This window comes from Columba livia, chromosome 22 (assembly GCF_036013475.1).
Source record: "Columba livia isolate bColLiv1 breed racing homer chromosome 22, bColLiv1.pat.W.v2, whole genome shotgun sequence".
Lineage (NCBI taxonomy): Eukaryota > Metazoa > Chordata > Aves > Columbiformes > Columbidae > Columba > Columba livia.
In genome coordinates, this window is record NC_088623.1 from 5456025 (window position 1) to 5472432 (window position 16408).

At 52.7% G+C, this 16408-nt stretch overlaps 1 protein-coding gene across 2 annotated transcripts; it reads left to right on the plus strand.

The window, feature by feature from the left end:
• The first annotated feature begins 348 nt into the window (after window positions 1-348).
• On the plus strand, window positions 349-15934 carry LOC110364629 (potassium voltage-gated channel subfamily A member 3-like). 2 transcript variants are annotated; one of them, XM_065038863.1, is made up of 3 exons: window positions 349-3914; window positions 8620-8940; window positions 10569-15934. In XM_065038863.1, exon 1 carries the CDS (start codon window positions 551-553, stop codon window positions 2306-2308), a length of 1758 nt encoding a protein of 585 aa, XP_064894935.1. In that variant the 5' UTR covers window positions 349-550; the 3' UTR covers window positions 2309-3914; window positions 8620-8940; window positions 10569-15934. The 2 variants fall into 2 exon arrangements, with proteins under 2 accessions (XP_064894935.1, XP_064894933.1); XM_065038861.1 differs by lacking the exon at window positions 8620-8940.
• Window positions 15935-16408: the final 474 nt, after the last annotated feature.

Consider the following 16408-nt stretch of genomic DNA (forward strand, 5'->3'; position numbering starts at 1 on the left):
CAACTGTTGGCGGCTCCGTCGCCGCCGTCTGCTTTCCATTAGCCACAGCCCCGCCGCGCCTCGGCACGGTGACTCGAAACAAACAGGCAAACCCCCAAATTAATAATAAAAATTACATTTTGCTTTCCCGGGGGAAGGGCAGAAAAACTCTTTCTAAGGCAGCGGCTCTGCCAGGGAGAAAAACCCCTCCCTGCTGTGTGACCATCAGAGGATGCTCCCGGGAGGGCAGCGGAGCTCCTCGCTGGGTGGGTGGGGGGCGGATGGGGGTGCGGAGGATGGCCGGTGGGTGCCGGGGGCCGCGGGGCAGGGCTGGGGTGCTGGTGGGTGTCTCCGGAGCGGTGACTGAGCGAGGCGGTGCCAGGGCTGGGGGCGGATTTTTTGAGAAAAAGCCTCAGCTCCTCAGAGCAGCGGCAGCCGCTGGAGGAGTTGGGCGGCTGTTTCTCCCTCTCCGCCCGGAGGAGGAGGAAGAAGAGGGAGAAGAGGAAGAAGAGACTTCAGCTACCGCCTCTCCGATCCTCCCCCCCCCTTTCCCCTTCCGCCCCACACCTTTATGGACGAGCGCCGGAGCTTGCTCCACTCTCCGGCCGCCTCCTCCGCCAGCCGGCATCCGCGGGGCGACTCCACCAGCAGCCACCACAACCTGGGCTACAGCGAGCAGCTGCCCCCTGCCGCCCCCCGGCCCGTCCCCGAGCAAGAGGAGGAAGAGGGGGAAGAAGGGGAGGAAGGCAGCATGACCGTGGTGGGGGGCGGAGGCGGCGGAGACCCTTTGCTGGAAGAACCGCAGCATCCTCACCCTCTGCTCGGGGGGGACCGCTACGATCACCCCCCGACCCCGGCCGCCGTCCCCGCCGGGCAGCCCGCGGGCGCCGGGGAGCACGAGTGCTGCGAGCGGGTGGTGATCAACATCTCGGGGCTGCGGTTCGAGACCCAGCTGAAGACGCTGGCGCAGTTCCCCGAAACGCTGCTGGGGGACCCGCGGAAGAGGATGCGCTACTTCGACCCCCTCCGCAACGAGTATTTTTTCGACCGTAACCGCCCCAGCTTCGACGCCATCCTCTACTACTACCAGTCCGGTGGGCGCATCCGGCGACCCGTCAACGTCCCCATCGATATCTTCTCCGAGGAGATCCGCTTCTACCAGCTGGGCGAGGAGGCCATGGAGAAGTTTCGGGAGGACGAGGGTTTCATTCGGGAGGAGCAGCGGCCGCTTCCTGACAAGGAGTTTCAACGCCAAGTGTGGCTTCTCTTCGAGTACCCCGAGAGCTCTGGGCCGGCCCGAGGCATTGCCATCGTCTCCGTCCTGGTCATCCTCATCTCCATCGTCATCTTCTGTCTGGAGACCCTGCCTGAATTCAGGGATGACCACGACTATGAGGGAACTGGTGGGACCTTTGGGACGGGTGGTGCTCCTCTCCCACCTGACATCTTCACCAATTCCTCGTCCTCAGCCCCTTCCATGGTGTCGTCCTTCACCGATCCTTTCTTTGTAGTGGAGACTTTGTGCATCATCTGGTTCTCCTTCGAGCTGCTGGTCCGTTTCTTTGCCTGCCCCAGCAAGGCCACCTTCTCCAAGAACATCATGAACATCATTGACATTGTGGCCATCATCCCCTACTTCATCACGCTGGGCACCGAGCTGGCGGAGCGACAGGGCAACGGCCAGCAAGCCATGTCCTTGGCCATCCTCAGAGTCATCCGCCTGGTCAGGGTCTTCCGGATCTTCAAGCTGTCCCGGCACTCCAAGGGGCTGCAGATCCTGGGCCAGACCCTCAAGGCCAGCATGCGGGAGCTGGGTTTGCTCATCTTCTTCCTCTTCATCGGCGTCATCCTCTTCTCCAGCGCTGTCTACTTCGCCGAAGCCGATGACCCCAGTTCGGGTTTCAGTAGCATCCCCGACGCCTTCTGGTGGGCGGTGGTGACCATGACCACCGTGGGCTACGGGGACATGCACCCCATCACCATCGGGGGCAAGATCGTGGGGTCTCTCTGTGCCATCGCGGGGGTGCTGACCATCGCTCTCCCCGTGCCCGTCATAGTCTCCAATTTCAACTATTTCTACCACCGGGAGACAGAGGGTGAGGAGCAAGCCCAGTACATGCACGTCGGGAGCTGCCAGCACCTCTCGTCCAGCGAGGAGATGAGGAAGGCTCGCAGCAATTCCACCCTCAGCAAGTCCGAGTACATGGTGATCGAAGAAGGGGGAATCAACCACAGTGCATTCAAACAGGCTGCCTTTAAAACAGGCAACTGCACAACCACAAACAATCCCAACTGTGTGAACATCAAAAAGATCTTTACGGATGTTTAAAACAAACCAACCCAAAACAACAACAAACCAAAACCAAACAGACAGCGACAAAACCTGAGGATGCGGTAAAACAAATAACAGTAATAACAATAATAATGCAAAGTGACTGTGTACTCGGTGTTGTGTGGAACATGCACCATCGTCGGTCTGTGTGTGCCCTCGTTTTTATACGTTTATTTTTTTAGATCCTTCCGTTCTAAAGATCCAAAAAAAAGGATTTAAAATTCTCCTAAGAAGAGGACGGCTAAAGGGTAAAGAGAAGGAAGATGACGATGAAATACACTCACCGTCGAAACAGGTGTTTGTTCTGCAACGTGTTGCGGGGCTGCTTTTGTTTTCTTGTGTTTTGGGGACATGTCGCTTTGCTCCTGAATCCCCCCCATCCCCAAAGGCAGCGCGGAGCCGATTCCTCTGCCGTGGCATAAGCTCACTTGTTGGATTAACAACCCCGGATTGGGTGGGGAGACGAGGAAAACATGTTGCAGAGCGCACTGGAAGGGGGCTGGGAGGAAATAACCGTTTAATTTCGCAGGGACTCTCTGTTACCACATTGTTAAATGATGCTTAATATTGAAACCTGTGGTGTGCCATTACAGGCACGTCACGGATTCCCTTTTCTACCCCGTTAGATCGTTTCTGAAATTCTAATCTGGTCAGAGACCGAGTGCAACCAACGCTGATTTAAACAGAAAACAACCCAAAAGCAGCTCGTTTTCTATTCTTCATTCCCTCCCGCTGCAACCCTATGGCACCATTTCATCCAGCGGCAATCAGTGGCCGTGCAGCGGGTCTGCGTGCGGGAGGAGGGAGGCGAGAGGCAGCGAATGGATTTCGGGAGGCGCCGGTGCGCGGGGAGCGCTGCTGGCGGGGACGCGGGCTCTGCGACGGGCTCCTCGCCGCGGCCGCGGCTCAAACCCACCCGGCTGCAGACAAAAGGGATATTTCCTCCTTCTTTTTCTTTTTGCAATGCATTCGGGAGCGATGCAGCCGCTCATCACCAGAAGATTAAAGTGGCGAACACGCCTTCCAGCGGAAGTCACTAATTCAGAGCGGAGTGATGCAGTTACCATGGCGACCCTGGTTTCCTGGGAAACCCCCAAAGGTTGTCATGGCATCCCTGCTCCCATCCCCCCCGCTCCTCGCTCTTCCCGCAAAAAACCTTTCCAGATGGTTCCATCCCGACGGACACCGCGGATCTGCCCCGCTGCGTCACCCCACCCCGGCGCCCCCTCCCGCGCCACGTGCCCCCCGCGCCGAGCAAAGCGCCCGTAGGCAATAAGCACCCCCCGAATCTACCTGTCCCTGGCAGAGGAGCTCACACCTTGGCAGGGAAATTTGAGGATGGAGCCTCATCCTGCAAACGCCAGCACACGAGAACCGCCCCGCGCTCCCCCTGCGCCGCGCCAAACCCGGCGGTTTTCCCCCCAAAACCCGGTGTGAAATGGCACCGAGCGGCTCAGCTGAGAAACCTCGGCGGCTGTTTTGAAACGAGGGGACACGTCTGTAAAGAGCGGGATCGAAAAGTAACCAAAACCCCGCCGGGGAAAATCCACCGGCTTCGTCTTTACGTGTGCACCAGGGGCCACGGGACATCTGATGGGACCAGGTGAGCTCTGCACGGGGTCGACTTTCATAGCATCATAAAGTAATGTTGCTTTTTTGGACAAACCTGATGTTTTCCACTGCCTAGTTTTATTCTTCAGCTTATCCTGCTGCTCTCAGGTATTTTTGTGCACATTAGGTAAAGCGGGATAACACCCTATTGCTCCGCTGCTTCTGTTTGCTTTCTCCTTTGCTTTTCAGTTCTGTGCATAGGAGGAAAACCCTGCTGCTTGGCTTCTGCAACTGCATTTCTGCAGTTCTGTGCTAAACGGGTTATCTGCAGCGGTTTAACGCTGCGGCCCCAGCGCTGTGTGGCAGCAGGGCCCGGCTGCTCGGCCTCGGGCGCCTCGGCTCCCGCTCTCCTCTGCTTTGCTGGGGTTTGGCTTAAATCAAGCCAGATTGCTTCGAGGCAGTGAAGTGCCCGGGGATGCTGTTACAAACCTCTTGTGACAAAGAGAGATTTGACCCTGCGCGCATCTCACCTTTCCCAAGCGCGTGGAAAGGGGGATTTGTCCCCAGAGATGCCGGCCATGCCGAAATTGGAGTTTAGCCGGGATTTTACCCAGACTTAAAAGGATTGGGACAGTTTGTAACGCTGTCCCTCAGCCTTGCCTTAGCCCCAGGTACTAAAAACCTTAGAAGAGCGTCTTAGCTTGTGGTACATGGCAGCTTTATTAGAGCTGCCGCAGTTTGCAGCAGCTGGTGGTCTAACATAATGTTTATTAGGAAGATGCTCTAGAGCATCGCGTGGGCAACAAACCCTGGATCCCTTGTCTGGGAGAACGGGATCACCCCGGCGTGCCTTTCCCTTTCCTGAGATGTCATTTCTGCCTACGAGCTCTAACTTTTTGATTGTTATTAAAGCCTTTTTTTGACACGCTTATTACTAAAGGAGGATTTGGGTTTAAAAGCAGTGGAAACAGTCCCACGCGGGAGAGTTTGCAGATGAGTTTTGTGTCTGTGTTCTCCCCGTGGCAGCTGCACGGGCTACGGAAACCACATGTTCTCCTGGAAATGGCACAGCGCAGTTTTCAGTTTCTGTGTCATCTAAAATAAGCAGAAACCTCGCAGGTTGCTGGTTTGCTTTCCTGGCAACTCCCTGCCTTATTTTGTAGGGGTAGAATAATTTCAAATTGATTTCATTGCCGGTAAAAGACGCTGTGTGGGAGAGGTGGCGAGAAAACCGCTTCATCCACTGGAGTAAAAGGAAGGTTTGCTGCAGTATCAAGTGGTATCTCTGAAAAAGAACAAAGCGCTGCTGCTCTGTCTTTGAGACACACCCAAAATTTGGAAGAGGAAAACCAGGGATGTCCTTTCGACGCTCTGCCCCGTTTCTCTGCGCTGTCTCGTTAGAGACCATTGAGCGAGATAAATACTCTGTGCTGTAGCACAGTCTGGCGGCTCCTCGTGCACTGAGCGCCGTGTGTGCTGTGCCAGGAATCGGCGCGGTCGCTGCGAGATTGCTCCCTTTGCAGCCAGCTGCTTATTTAACTTACTGCTCTCTCTTGCAATGTGGCTCCTATTAGGACTCCAGCCGGTTTTAGCGGTCACAGGGGAGTTAAAGCTGAGCCTCAGCCTTTGCAGCGGGTTGGACCTGACTGGGTCTAATGTGCTTCGAGGGGGCAGCAGCAGGAGATGAGAATTAGCGAGGCTGCTGCAGAGCCTTCCCCAGGCGGGGTGAAGGGCTTGCCTAGACTCAGCTTATTACATTAACCGGAGGAAAGTGCATTACCGAAAGCTGCTGGCTGACATTTCAGATCACACGGAAAGCAAGCAGGGGAAAGGCTACGTCCCGAGGTCATACCCAGCCTGGATTCCCCGGTTGGTTGTCTGGATGTGCGGCGTGGCAGGGATGCTCTCTGAAAGGTCCGTGTCCTCCTCCCCTGTCCTTTGTGCCTGTCACCTCAGGGACAAAGTGACACCAAAGGAGGGGAACGGGCAGCTCCTGCCCCAGGGATGCAGCCCTGCAAGGCTGTAGCTGCCTCCCCTGATGCTTTATGTATTTGGTATCTATAAGAGCACTGATGATATAGAACCTCGTACAGGCTCCTGCCTCCTTTCCCAGGCTCATTTCCCCTTCCTCTGTGTGTTTTCCAGGACCCATTCCCTCCCCCGTTTTCAGCCCTGGATGCCACCTCGAAACGCATCCTTGGTGCAGAGGGACACAGGGGACACACAGCAGCCTTGACCATGGCCCCTCCGCTTGGTACTTTGACACCGTCACCTTTTCCTCCTGCTTGTTTGCCCTTTGTGTGTGTGTTTCCAGGCCTGAACTCTTCTCAAAAGGTTCTGTTGTTCTCCAGCACAATAGGTGCCCTTCAGGTGCTCGGGGTGGCCGGAGGAGCAGAGCAGCGTCCATCCCACCCCGCGTGTGGGCACCAACAAGGGCTGCAGATATCTCTTTCCTCCCGGAGGGTTCAATTTCTTTCCAGGCAATTGTTCCTGCTCCGTCGCTTGACAAAGGAAATCGGGCTTTGTTTTGAATCCCGAGTCTATGGACGGTTAAGCGAAGGCAAAGGGCGGACAAGCGGCTTCCCCAGGAGAAGAGAAGGAGCCACGGGGCGCTCAGGGGATGCGAAGAGCTCTGTCCCGCAGGGCTGCAGCTCAGGGAACGGGGCTCTTGCAGCGGTCGGTGTGTACCGAGAGCATTTTACATGAAATCTCTTCAATTGTGTAGTTTGGAGCCCTCTTCCTGCCAAGCTTTTAAAATATGCATATCTTGATGAGAGCACATAGAGGCTTCCATCGCAGCCTGGTAAAAGGCAGGGCCTATTTTACCCCCGTTTTCAAATGCTTTAACAAGTGATCTCTGGATAGGCTGCAAACCGGCGAGCGCAGCCAGACAAACAGCATTTAAACGTGCCTCATTTTGCCCTTCGGTCTCAACTGCTGCGGGTTCTGGGAAGGAGAGCTCAGGTGCAAAGGCAATTGTATGGGCGATGGGTGCAGGGAAATAGAGACTTTCTGGACACCATAGGGTGCTGTGGGCAGGGTAATATCCTATAAATAGTTTCCTATACGTTGTTTTCCTGCAGAGCAGCCCCAGCCTCGTGTCCGCAGCATCTGGCTCTTGCCCCAGCTGAAGCTCTGCCGGCTCCATCGCGGCCGAGCCTGGGACACAACTGAGACCTTTCACTCCCAAACTTGGCTTCCCAAAGAGGAAAATGAGTAATGGTGTCTCCGTCAAAGCGATGTTCATCCCACCTGACGGGACGCATGTTTGCTGCTTTACTCTGGGAAGACATGAGGGCTCCTGCTTTTTGTCACCCGGCAAATCCCATTTTTTGCTCATGAGAAGCATCCTCCGTGTGATGGGTGCGTGCGGGGTCCCACGCTGCCCTTCTTGCTGGAGCCCTTTTGTCCCCTCTGCTGGCAAAACTCAGCCACAAATGCTCTGAGAAAGTCCCCCGTGTGCTTTTCCTTCCACGAACAAGGCTCTGCTTTATGAGACCCCCAAGTTTCAGGCTCCGTCTGTGTCTCATCACTTGAATTTCCAGCGCTGGGGATGCTCTGCAGCCGGGCAGGGAAACCTTCCCGCATCAACCTCCCCGCAGGGCACCGTCACTTCTCTCCTTCTTATGAACCAGGACATGCTCGAGTAAATTAAAACCGGTCTCCTATCTCATTCATCTTGTCACTCGAGTCGGGAGTAGCTAAAATACTCCCCGATGCCTGGTCTTCCCTTACTCATAATGGGAACAGTTTTCACCTAAATACGCTGCACACTCATATTGAGACCCTGGCTCAGCGCTGCTGCGTTTGTGTAGGAATGATTCATTTCCTTCAGCCTCGTAATTCAGATGCTTTTCTGAGCATGTTTAAGCTCTGCCGTGTCTGTGGCTTTTCTGCAGTTGTTGCACTTCATTTTTAGCATCTTTCACACATTCTGGGTGGGAAGACTGGGTTTGGATGGGCGGCTCGCATGGCTGGCTTAGCCAGCGGCTGTCTGCGCTCGCACAGAGACAGCAGCCCGTTGATTTTGATGCTGACCAGCACCAGCTGCTTTGCTTTGCTTCCTCTGAAGATACAGAAGGTCCTTTGGGCTTGTGTCCTGGTTTGCTGGCCACGGGGTCCATGCTTGGGGGTCACATCTCCTTCCTTTCTCCAGACATTTCACAACCAGGATGGAGCGATCTCACTGCAAGGTCTCCAGCCCTGGGAGAGATCAGCCCGGGCTTGTTTCAGATGCAGCAGGAGGTGAACGTGACTCGGGTTCAGCTGGTTTTCTGGCTTCTGATACCTCCTGGGAATTGGCTTCATTGCTCTTTTTTCTTAACCAAGCTGTCATGAGCATCACACGACCATTTACCTTTATCAGCCAAACGTGGAACTCAGTAAGAAGAGATATCAAGTTAAGATGATCTCTCTTCCTTAACCCTGTGTTGGTTGGCATCCATTATATCTTCCTTTTTAATTCCGTATTAAGACTCTCAGCCGCTCCAGCGTGTTGTTTGGGATCAGCGACAGATGGCCAGACCCGTCATTTTTGCAGGTCGCTTTGTTTATCCCTTAAAATAGTTGGCCCAACAGGAGCTATTTTCCAGCCCTCTGGATTTCCACCAGGTCCAGCCCCAAGAGATGCTCAGTCCTTGCAGTCTCACGAGCTGCTTCGCCAGCTCCAAGTGCTTGGATGCGAGTCATTTGGCTCAGCTGACTTACAAAACATCTAATTTGGGGGGCTGCTGTTTAATATCCTGTGTTTCTCACAGAGCGGAGAGGATTTCATCACCCCCGGACGATGGGAATGCATCTGGATCCCTTCAGGGAGCAGCAATATCTCCGGGCTCCTCACTCCCACTGCTGTTCCTGCTGAATTCAGTGCAATAACATCACCGTTAGGCTATGGATTTGGGGTTTCATTCTCCAAGAGCAAGGACACAGCCTGAAAAGGCACCAGGTTACCCCAAACCACTGGATTATTTGCCCAGCTTGAGAAAATGGTTATTTACCATGTAACCTGCAGAGCCCCAGCTCCGCCGTCCCCTTCTCAGCCAAACCGACTGTATTTCCCGCATCACGCGAGGCCGAAGGTGCTGTTTGGGTTTTATCTGTGTAATACCCCAGCAATGCTTGAGGATCCCGGCAGTTTGACCATTGCTTTGCAAAGAAAAGCAGGAGCCCTTCCCTGCTGGCAGGTGGGAGGGGGGCGTAATCCCCCCAGCAAGCCCAGTCCAATAAAGCATAAACCCCGGTCAGCTTTAAGCCCATGAATAGTCCTGCTGGCACCTCAAGATAAGCCGGTACTTGAATAACCAGCTCCTTGGAGGAGCACTAAGCCCCTCTGGTAGCTTATTTGTCCGAGCACCACGCTGCCTTGCAAGGGGATCTTTGCTTCTTGTGGTAAATTCTTTCTCTGCCTGTTTTTAGCATCCCTGCAACATCATCCCCACGACATCATCCCCACATCATCCCCACAACATTATCCTCCCAACATCATCCCCCAACATCATCCCTGCAACACTATCCCTGTGACATCATCCCCCAACATCATCCCCCAACATCATCCCCCAACATCATCCTCCCAACATCATCCTCCCAACATCATCCCCCCAACATCATCCTCCCAACATCATCCTCCCAACATCATCCCCCAGCATCATCCCCCAACATCATCCCCCAATATCGTCCCCACATCATCCTCCCAACATCATCCCCCAACATCATCCCCATATCATCCCCCACCATCATCCCTACAACATCTCTGCAACATCCAAAATCACGTCTCCCCCTCCTCAGTGCATGAATCCTATCCCCTCCATCCTGACTCTCTTTTGGGGGAAAACAGGCTCATTTCTGGGGATGAGCCAGGATCAGGCAGGTCTTGCCGCCTTAGGCTGGGCTCTGCAGATCCTTCCTACCCTCGGCTCATCACCGGCTGCTAATGAAGCATCCGGCTCACATAATCTGATTTGGCGGTAGCACTCATCTTATTAGCGTGCACCACACACTGGTTTTAATACAGTTAATGAACCTCGCTATAGGAAGCTTTACTAATTCCCTCTTGAAAAATCACCGCGAAAGGGCCAGAATTGGGGTGCGTGACTCCCGCTGGCTTGGCCAGGGCTGAAACCCACGGGAGATGTGGCTGGGAGGTGGGATGCGCCCATTGCCGCGCTGTGCACTGGGTGCAGAGCACTGATTTTTCGGCAAAGCAAGAAGGATATGAGCAGTTGCCTGAAATTTCTCGGCATTTTGGTGTCTGAAATTCAGACAGAGCTGTGTGGTCCGAGCGCTGGCTGCGGGATCAGCCCCACATCAGATCTGTAAGATCAAGCAATTGATTAATATTATGTGAATCATATTGAATCGGAACAAACCCAGCTTGACTAAGATAAAAACATGATGAGGAAAACCCGCTTGGCACTAATTATTCTGGATTTGGAACTTGCTGTTAATGTGAGATAATAGTTAATAACCGGAATATATTTAATGATCCTTTTTTCTATCTTTAGCTTGCTTTAGCCTGTTGCGTTTGGTCTGTTAAACAGTTTTAACTAGCAAATTTTCCCTTTTTTATTCATGGGGATGGGGATGTGAAGTTGTCAAAGGGGACCAATGTGCAACATTTATTCTACTTTGCCTTGAAAAAACAACCATAACCTGTTGCTTGTTTTCCAAGCCAGGCTGTGCATAAAGTGGTTCTTTGCTCTGCCCACAGATGACAAGAAGTCTCAAAACTAAGACCTTCAGGACTGTGTTGAGAAGTAAAACATCTCCAAGGAAATGGAAAAACATCACGGACCCCGTGACCGACGCTGCTGTGGACCCAACCGATGGAGGGTCTGTCTTCCCCAGTTAAACCCATTTCATATTTCATATATATCTGAAATATTTGCCGTGTTATCTGTGTTTCCTACCAAGTGCATTATGTAGAAGGGAATATCTTTGCAGCCGGAAGTTTCTTTTCATACCATGTGCAATATAACTGAACAAAGCCAGGAGAAAGGAGGAGGGGAGGTGGAAATCATGTGGACATTATTTCAGCCTTGTTTTTTAATTTAGAAAAACCTCTTGAAAGATGAAGCAACCAGAAAGGAAACGATAACCAGAGCTACTAATAAGCATCCAAGTGCTTCGTTCGGGGTGGGAGGGAGATGGGGAAGATTCGGTTGCTCTCACCGTTCCCTGCCCCATGGCCACGGGCTGTTTGCAGTGCTGGTGGTGAATAATTTCTGTTGTGTTTTCTGCCCTTCCTGTAAATGCTCTTTGTAAGCAGGTGTGTGCTCTACCAAAGGCTCTGATTTATTTTAAGACCTTATTAAGAGAGTAACGTCTCCGCTGATGCTAAGGAGAGCGGTGTCCGACCCCCCACAAGCTGTGCCTTGCTTTCAGGATCTCTTCATGAAAAACCAGGGAAAAATTGAATATCCAGGGGTGGAAAAGGTATCAAAACCAATCCTGGCCAGTCGTGCCCCTGCTGCATTTCACCAGAACCCGGGCGCCTCTCTCTGCTGTTCCACGGTACTTCAGTCCTGAGGGAATATGAAGTATTGTGTTGCTAACACTATAATAAACGGGCCATCCATGGCCCCTTTGCCCGCTGCTGTTTCATTTTGCAGGTGAGGGGTTAAGAGCCGGGGGTTGCCCACGCTGTTGTGAAGCTGTGAAAATGGGGTTTCTATAACCTCACTGCTCTTCCTAGGAATGTATAGGTAAATAATTTCAGCCCCGTGCAATGGGATCGATGCTCTGCAAAGGCATAAATGCAAATGGCAAAGGAGCTGATGGTCTCTCCTGCTGCTGGTTCCCTCCACACGCTGCCTCCGTCCCAGCCTGGAGATTAAACCCACGCGGCACACACTCCGTCCCGTCACAGCGCTGGATTTCTGGGTGAAAATAATGTAGTGGGGACTCTGACGAGTACGGGAACCTGTGTCTGCATCGCGATAATTCCTCGGGGATGGTTTGGGGAACGTTCGTTTGGGCTGGAGCAAGCGAAGAGAGCTGGAGTTCACTGGGGATGCTCAAGGGGAGACGACAGAGGACAAATCACTCGGCACGTGAGGCAGACTCTGAATTCGTGCCGCTTGTCGCTTCATGTCTGTATCCAAGGACAAGCCTTGAGGTCCACACCTGGAAAACAGAGCGAGGAGCAGCACCAAAACCTGGATCCATCACGGAGCAGAGCTCATTACCCACATTTCAAACCAGAACCCGGGCAGGAGATGGGGAACATCCACAGGAGACACACCTGAGATGCTTTAGGGCGCAACCCAGGTGAGGACGCACATCCTACCCACACGAAAGGCTCTGAAACGGGAAAACGCGGGGGAATATTTATGGCAAAGCAACAGGCTGCCTGCCCCAGGCCTCTCTGCTTGCAGAAGAGCTTTGAAGAGAAGTGAAAGCCAAGCGGGTTTCTGAGCGTCGTTCGGGCTGCGGTGGCTCCAGGTCTGTCTGTGGGTCAGCAGATGAACTCATCTCCAACTTCAGCTGAAATTAGGGCTGAGAAATTCCCTGAACGGCAGGGATGTGACGTGGTTTTTAAGGAATGCGTCGACTTCGGTGAGGGCGCGTTTATTTTGTTTGGTTTTAAAACAGGGATCATTCCTTGGCTTGAAATCCTCCTCCTGTCTTGGCTTATGCATCGTTGGTGATGGAGACCTTGGTCATGGGGTCCCAAAGACGGAAATCTCTGGTGCTGGGGAGAACAGGCTGAAATAACAGTGGAAAAGCAGCGGTTTTAGTCGAAGCTGCGTTGCTGACCTCGGGGAATGAAGAGCACACGTGGCTCTGGCCCTTAGTGGGATGTTGCTCCTTGGGCTCATTCGCATTTATTCCCAGCGTGGCAGGAACCCCATGGATAAATGAATTAGAAGGGGTTGTTGCTGCTGCGGTGCTGCTGGCACCTGGTTTTATGCAGGTTTTGCAGCACAAGGTGCAGAGGGAGGTGGGTTGGGGAGGAGCTGGTCCTGCAGCCCCTGCGGCGTGAAATCGATCCGGTGTGGAAGCTGTCCGCGCCAATTAAGGCTAATTAGAGTGGTGGCTCTCATTAACTTCACATTTGGCTGTGCCCCAATAACCGAGCAGTGGGCCCTCCCCTGGGGGCGATGGGGCTGGGCTTATTTTGGGGGGGAAGATCTCACCTCCAAAACCACTGAGCAGCTGCAAACCAGCTTTGTTTTCCACTTTCCCCGCAGCACGGTGGGTTCGTAACGTTCTCCGGAGGCTGCAAAGCGGGGAGAACAACAGCTTAACAACTGAAATCCCGAGGGACTGACCCAGAAAGGGCTTTTCCACCACGCTGGGGGTTTGGGATGCAAACAGCCAAAGCACCAGACACCCCCACATCACCCACGGGGGTAACGGGACATTACCAGGAGGAGAATTGATTTTCTGGATGGCAACACAGACCTGGATCTTGGGAAGCTCTGCTCCCAAAGGTGTTAAATTTAGTTTCTTTTGGAACATGATCTAGTAGCCCTTAAATGGGGGATAGAATGTATCAGTACTAAAGGTATTTTTATTTTTCACTGGTGTTACAGAGAGCTTTTTTATGGCACGTGTGTAACCGTCTGTTTCCAACAGCCTCTTTGTTAAAGCATCTCTGTGTTACGGTTCAAAAGGTGTATTTTGATGAGCAAAAAGATGGGAATAAACCAGATTCTTTCACCCGGCTGGGTTTGGGGAAGAAATGCAGCAGAAATGCCCCATTCCTGGAGCTCCCCAACCCCACCAACATCTCCCACCCCAGCAATCCCGTCACATTTCCACCTCTTCTTGTCGTGCATACTGACGGCGTTGCTCTGTTGCTCCATGCTGTTGGGTTTCTTTCGCTTGGCCGCCAAGCCAGCTAATTGTTAATGTGCTTTGTCAAAATAATCGAGGGTTCGATAGTCTTTAGCTGTCAGTCTGGTGTATTAATCTGTGTAGCCACGTCTCGAGCCTCATGCGTTTTAAAGGTCGGTAACCGTGGTATCAGGACGGCCGTGCTGAGATGCTATTGAGAGCGGAGCGCTGGGTTTGGCAAGGGAAGGCAAACTCAAAACGTATCCAGTCGATTAAAACAAGAAACCAACAAAAAAGGGAACGATTTAATGATGGCTGACATCGGGAGAAGATGCAAAACGCAGCGTGCATTGATTCCTGTAATCATCCCAGCGCAGGCTGCTCATCTTTATTCATAGCCCTCCAAAGCCCAGCTCTGATGCTGAGCATCTCAGGGGTGCTGTGCGTTGGATGTGGTTGTTTCTCCTCTGCTGCCATCTCTGGCAAACGCCGAACGCCATCCCAGCCCCCTTTTCATTTCGGGGCGCAGTTAAAGTGATGAGGGCTCTGTCCTCGGGGCCATCCTGGTGAGCTGGCAGGAAACCAGCCCTGGGGAGCCGGGGCAGGTAAACCACTTGTTTTAAGAGCAAATTTTAAGACATTTTAAAGAGGTGGCAAAATCAGAACGCAAAATGTCTCCTGGAGCATTCAGAGGTGCTGAGGAGGGCTCGGTGGGCACTGAGGGTGGGATGAGGGGTCGCAGGCGGCTGGAGAAGAGACAGCGGCCAACAGGCGGCTCTGCTGGCCCCACTGGGCTCGGGGGAGACCTCGGGACCCCCGTTCTCCAGCCGCTTCCCACGGGTGCCAGCAAAACCCTGAATATTTGTGTCTCTGAAACGGGGCTCTGAGCACCCCAGGGGCTTGAATTACTCACACACTTGGATGTTTTCGGAGGCAGATGTTTTCTGAGACAGATGTTGGAATGCTGTTATTGCTACTGAATCCTTTTAAAATTAGAGAATTTGTGGGATAACGCTTTTCTCCCTGAAAACCTTTGGGAGCCAGCGTGTTCCCCAGTCTTTTCTTTCCATTGCACAGAGTCAGCTCAAAGTTGTCCCTTGAGCTGAGACTAAACGCAAGGAGCAGCCTTGGCTGAATTAACTTACCCAGCTCTGTAATCCCCACGTCTCCATCTGCCAGCCTCTGATACAGGTAAATTCTGTGTCTTTTTCACATCTTTTCTGCCCTCCCCAAGCTGACATCCCTCTGAAGGGTGTGTTTTAAACTGATGCTGTGTTTTAAACTGGTGCTGTGTTTTAAACTGATGCTGAGTTTTAAACTGATGCTGTGTTTTAAACGCATCACTCCTGCTCCCAAGGATGATTTTGGGGCTGGACAATTTATCTGGCGATGCACAAGTCACCGATAGAGCTGGACTTGCACATCGAATATTATTAAGGGGAGACGTAGCCAGGAAATTGTAAACCAGTGCCTGAAATAGGGCAGTTTTAACATAAAACGATGTATTTGTGCAATTAGTATATTGGACGTGGGACTTGGTCATTCAAATTGCTCCGGTCTTGTAGGAAACCCATCTTCGTTGTTGAAGGTCAGATATCCCCACGGCTGCATTTTCAAGGAGAACAGGATCTTAACCCGTCACCTGAGGTCCCAAAGCAGTGCAGATGGGGATGTTGGGTTGAGCACCGACCTCCAGCACAGGAGCAGCTGCTGTTTAATTTCCCATTGTTTACTATGCAATGTGTTTCCTCCCTGTCTCCCTGGGGCTGGGATGGCTGGATACCATTTTGACTCTGCTTTCCCTCCTTGGCGTGCAAAGCCAAGTGATGTTCCCATGGCCCAGAACACATGGCGGGTCTATCTGAACAGTGAAGTTTTACCTTGTGAAATTCAGTGTATCTGACTGAAGAACTAAAGAAGGAAGAATCCCGATTAATGAGGTGCCACGGGAATGATGCAGTTTTGAACTGGAGGTGCGAAGTGCAGTCTTGTTCCTCTGAGTTCGTTTTAAACTCTGTTTTTGCCAGTGAGCTGTGTTGCAATTGTTAAAACTTGTTCTTTTGACACTAATCTGATGCTCAAACAATCCGCTGCACCCCGTCGTCCCGTCCTCCACCGCCCTATGGGCCCTGTGTCCCGTTACCGGTTTAAAAAGTGATTTCGTTTGGGGTTTTATTTTGGTCGTGTGATTTTTTTACCTGATGTCAAATTTATTTTTTTAATGTTTGGTTTTTTTTCATTAGAACTTGAAACTGTTCTTTCATACGCAAAGTTCAATAAAATGGCCAAAACGCATCGTGGTTGGAAGCTGAAACGGGGCAGAGGGGAGATGGGGATGCAGGGGGTGGTGCGAGGATGGGGTTTGTGATGTGTCCCCTGGGTGGGAGGCTGAGGTTGGATTTGGGAACAATTTCTTCCCCAAAGGGCTGTGGGGCATTGGAACAGGCTGCCCAGGGCAGTGCTGGAGTCACCATCCCTGGAGGGCTGGATGGATGCAGATGAAGGATTTTGGATGCTCCCCGCACCTTCCTGCGGAACAGCAGCAATTCCTTTATACACCAACATTTCTGCAGCCCTGAAGGAATTAAGCAGAAATTATGGGAACCTCCAGGATCTGGACTGTGGACCTGAGCAGGGACTGAAGCCCCACGGGCGATGCTGCGGCTCCCAGGGGTGCTCGGTGGTGACGCCTCGGTGGGTGCTGCTTGTCTGGGAACGCGTGAGCTGAGAGCCAGGGGTGAGCAGGGGGAGAAGGGGAAGCCGCTGCTA

Excerpts from the sequence above, each read along its gene's own strand:
- LOC110364629 (XM_065038863.1), top strand. The coding sequence starts at position 551 with ATGGACGAGCGCCGGAGCTTGCTCCACTCTCCGGCCGCCTCCTCCGCC.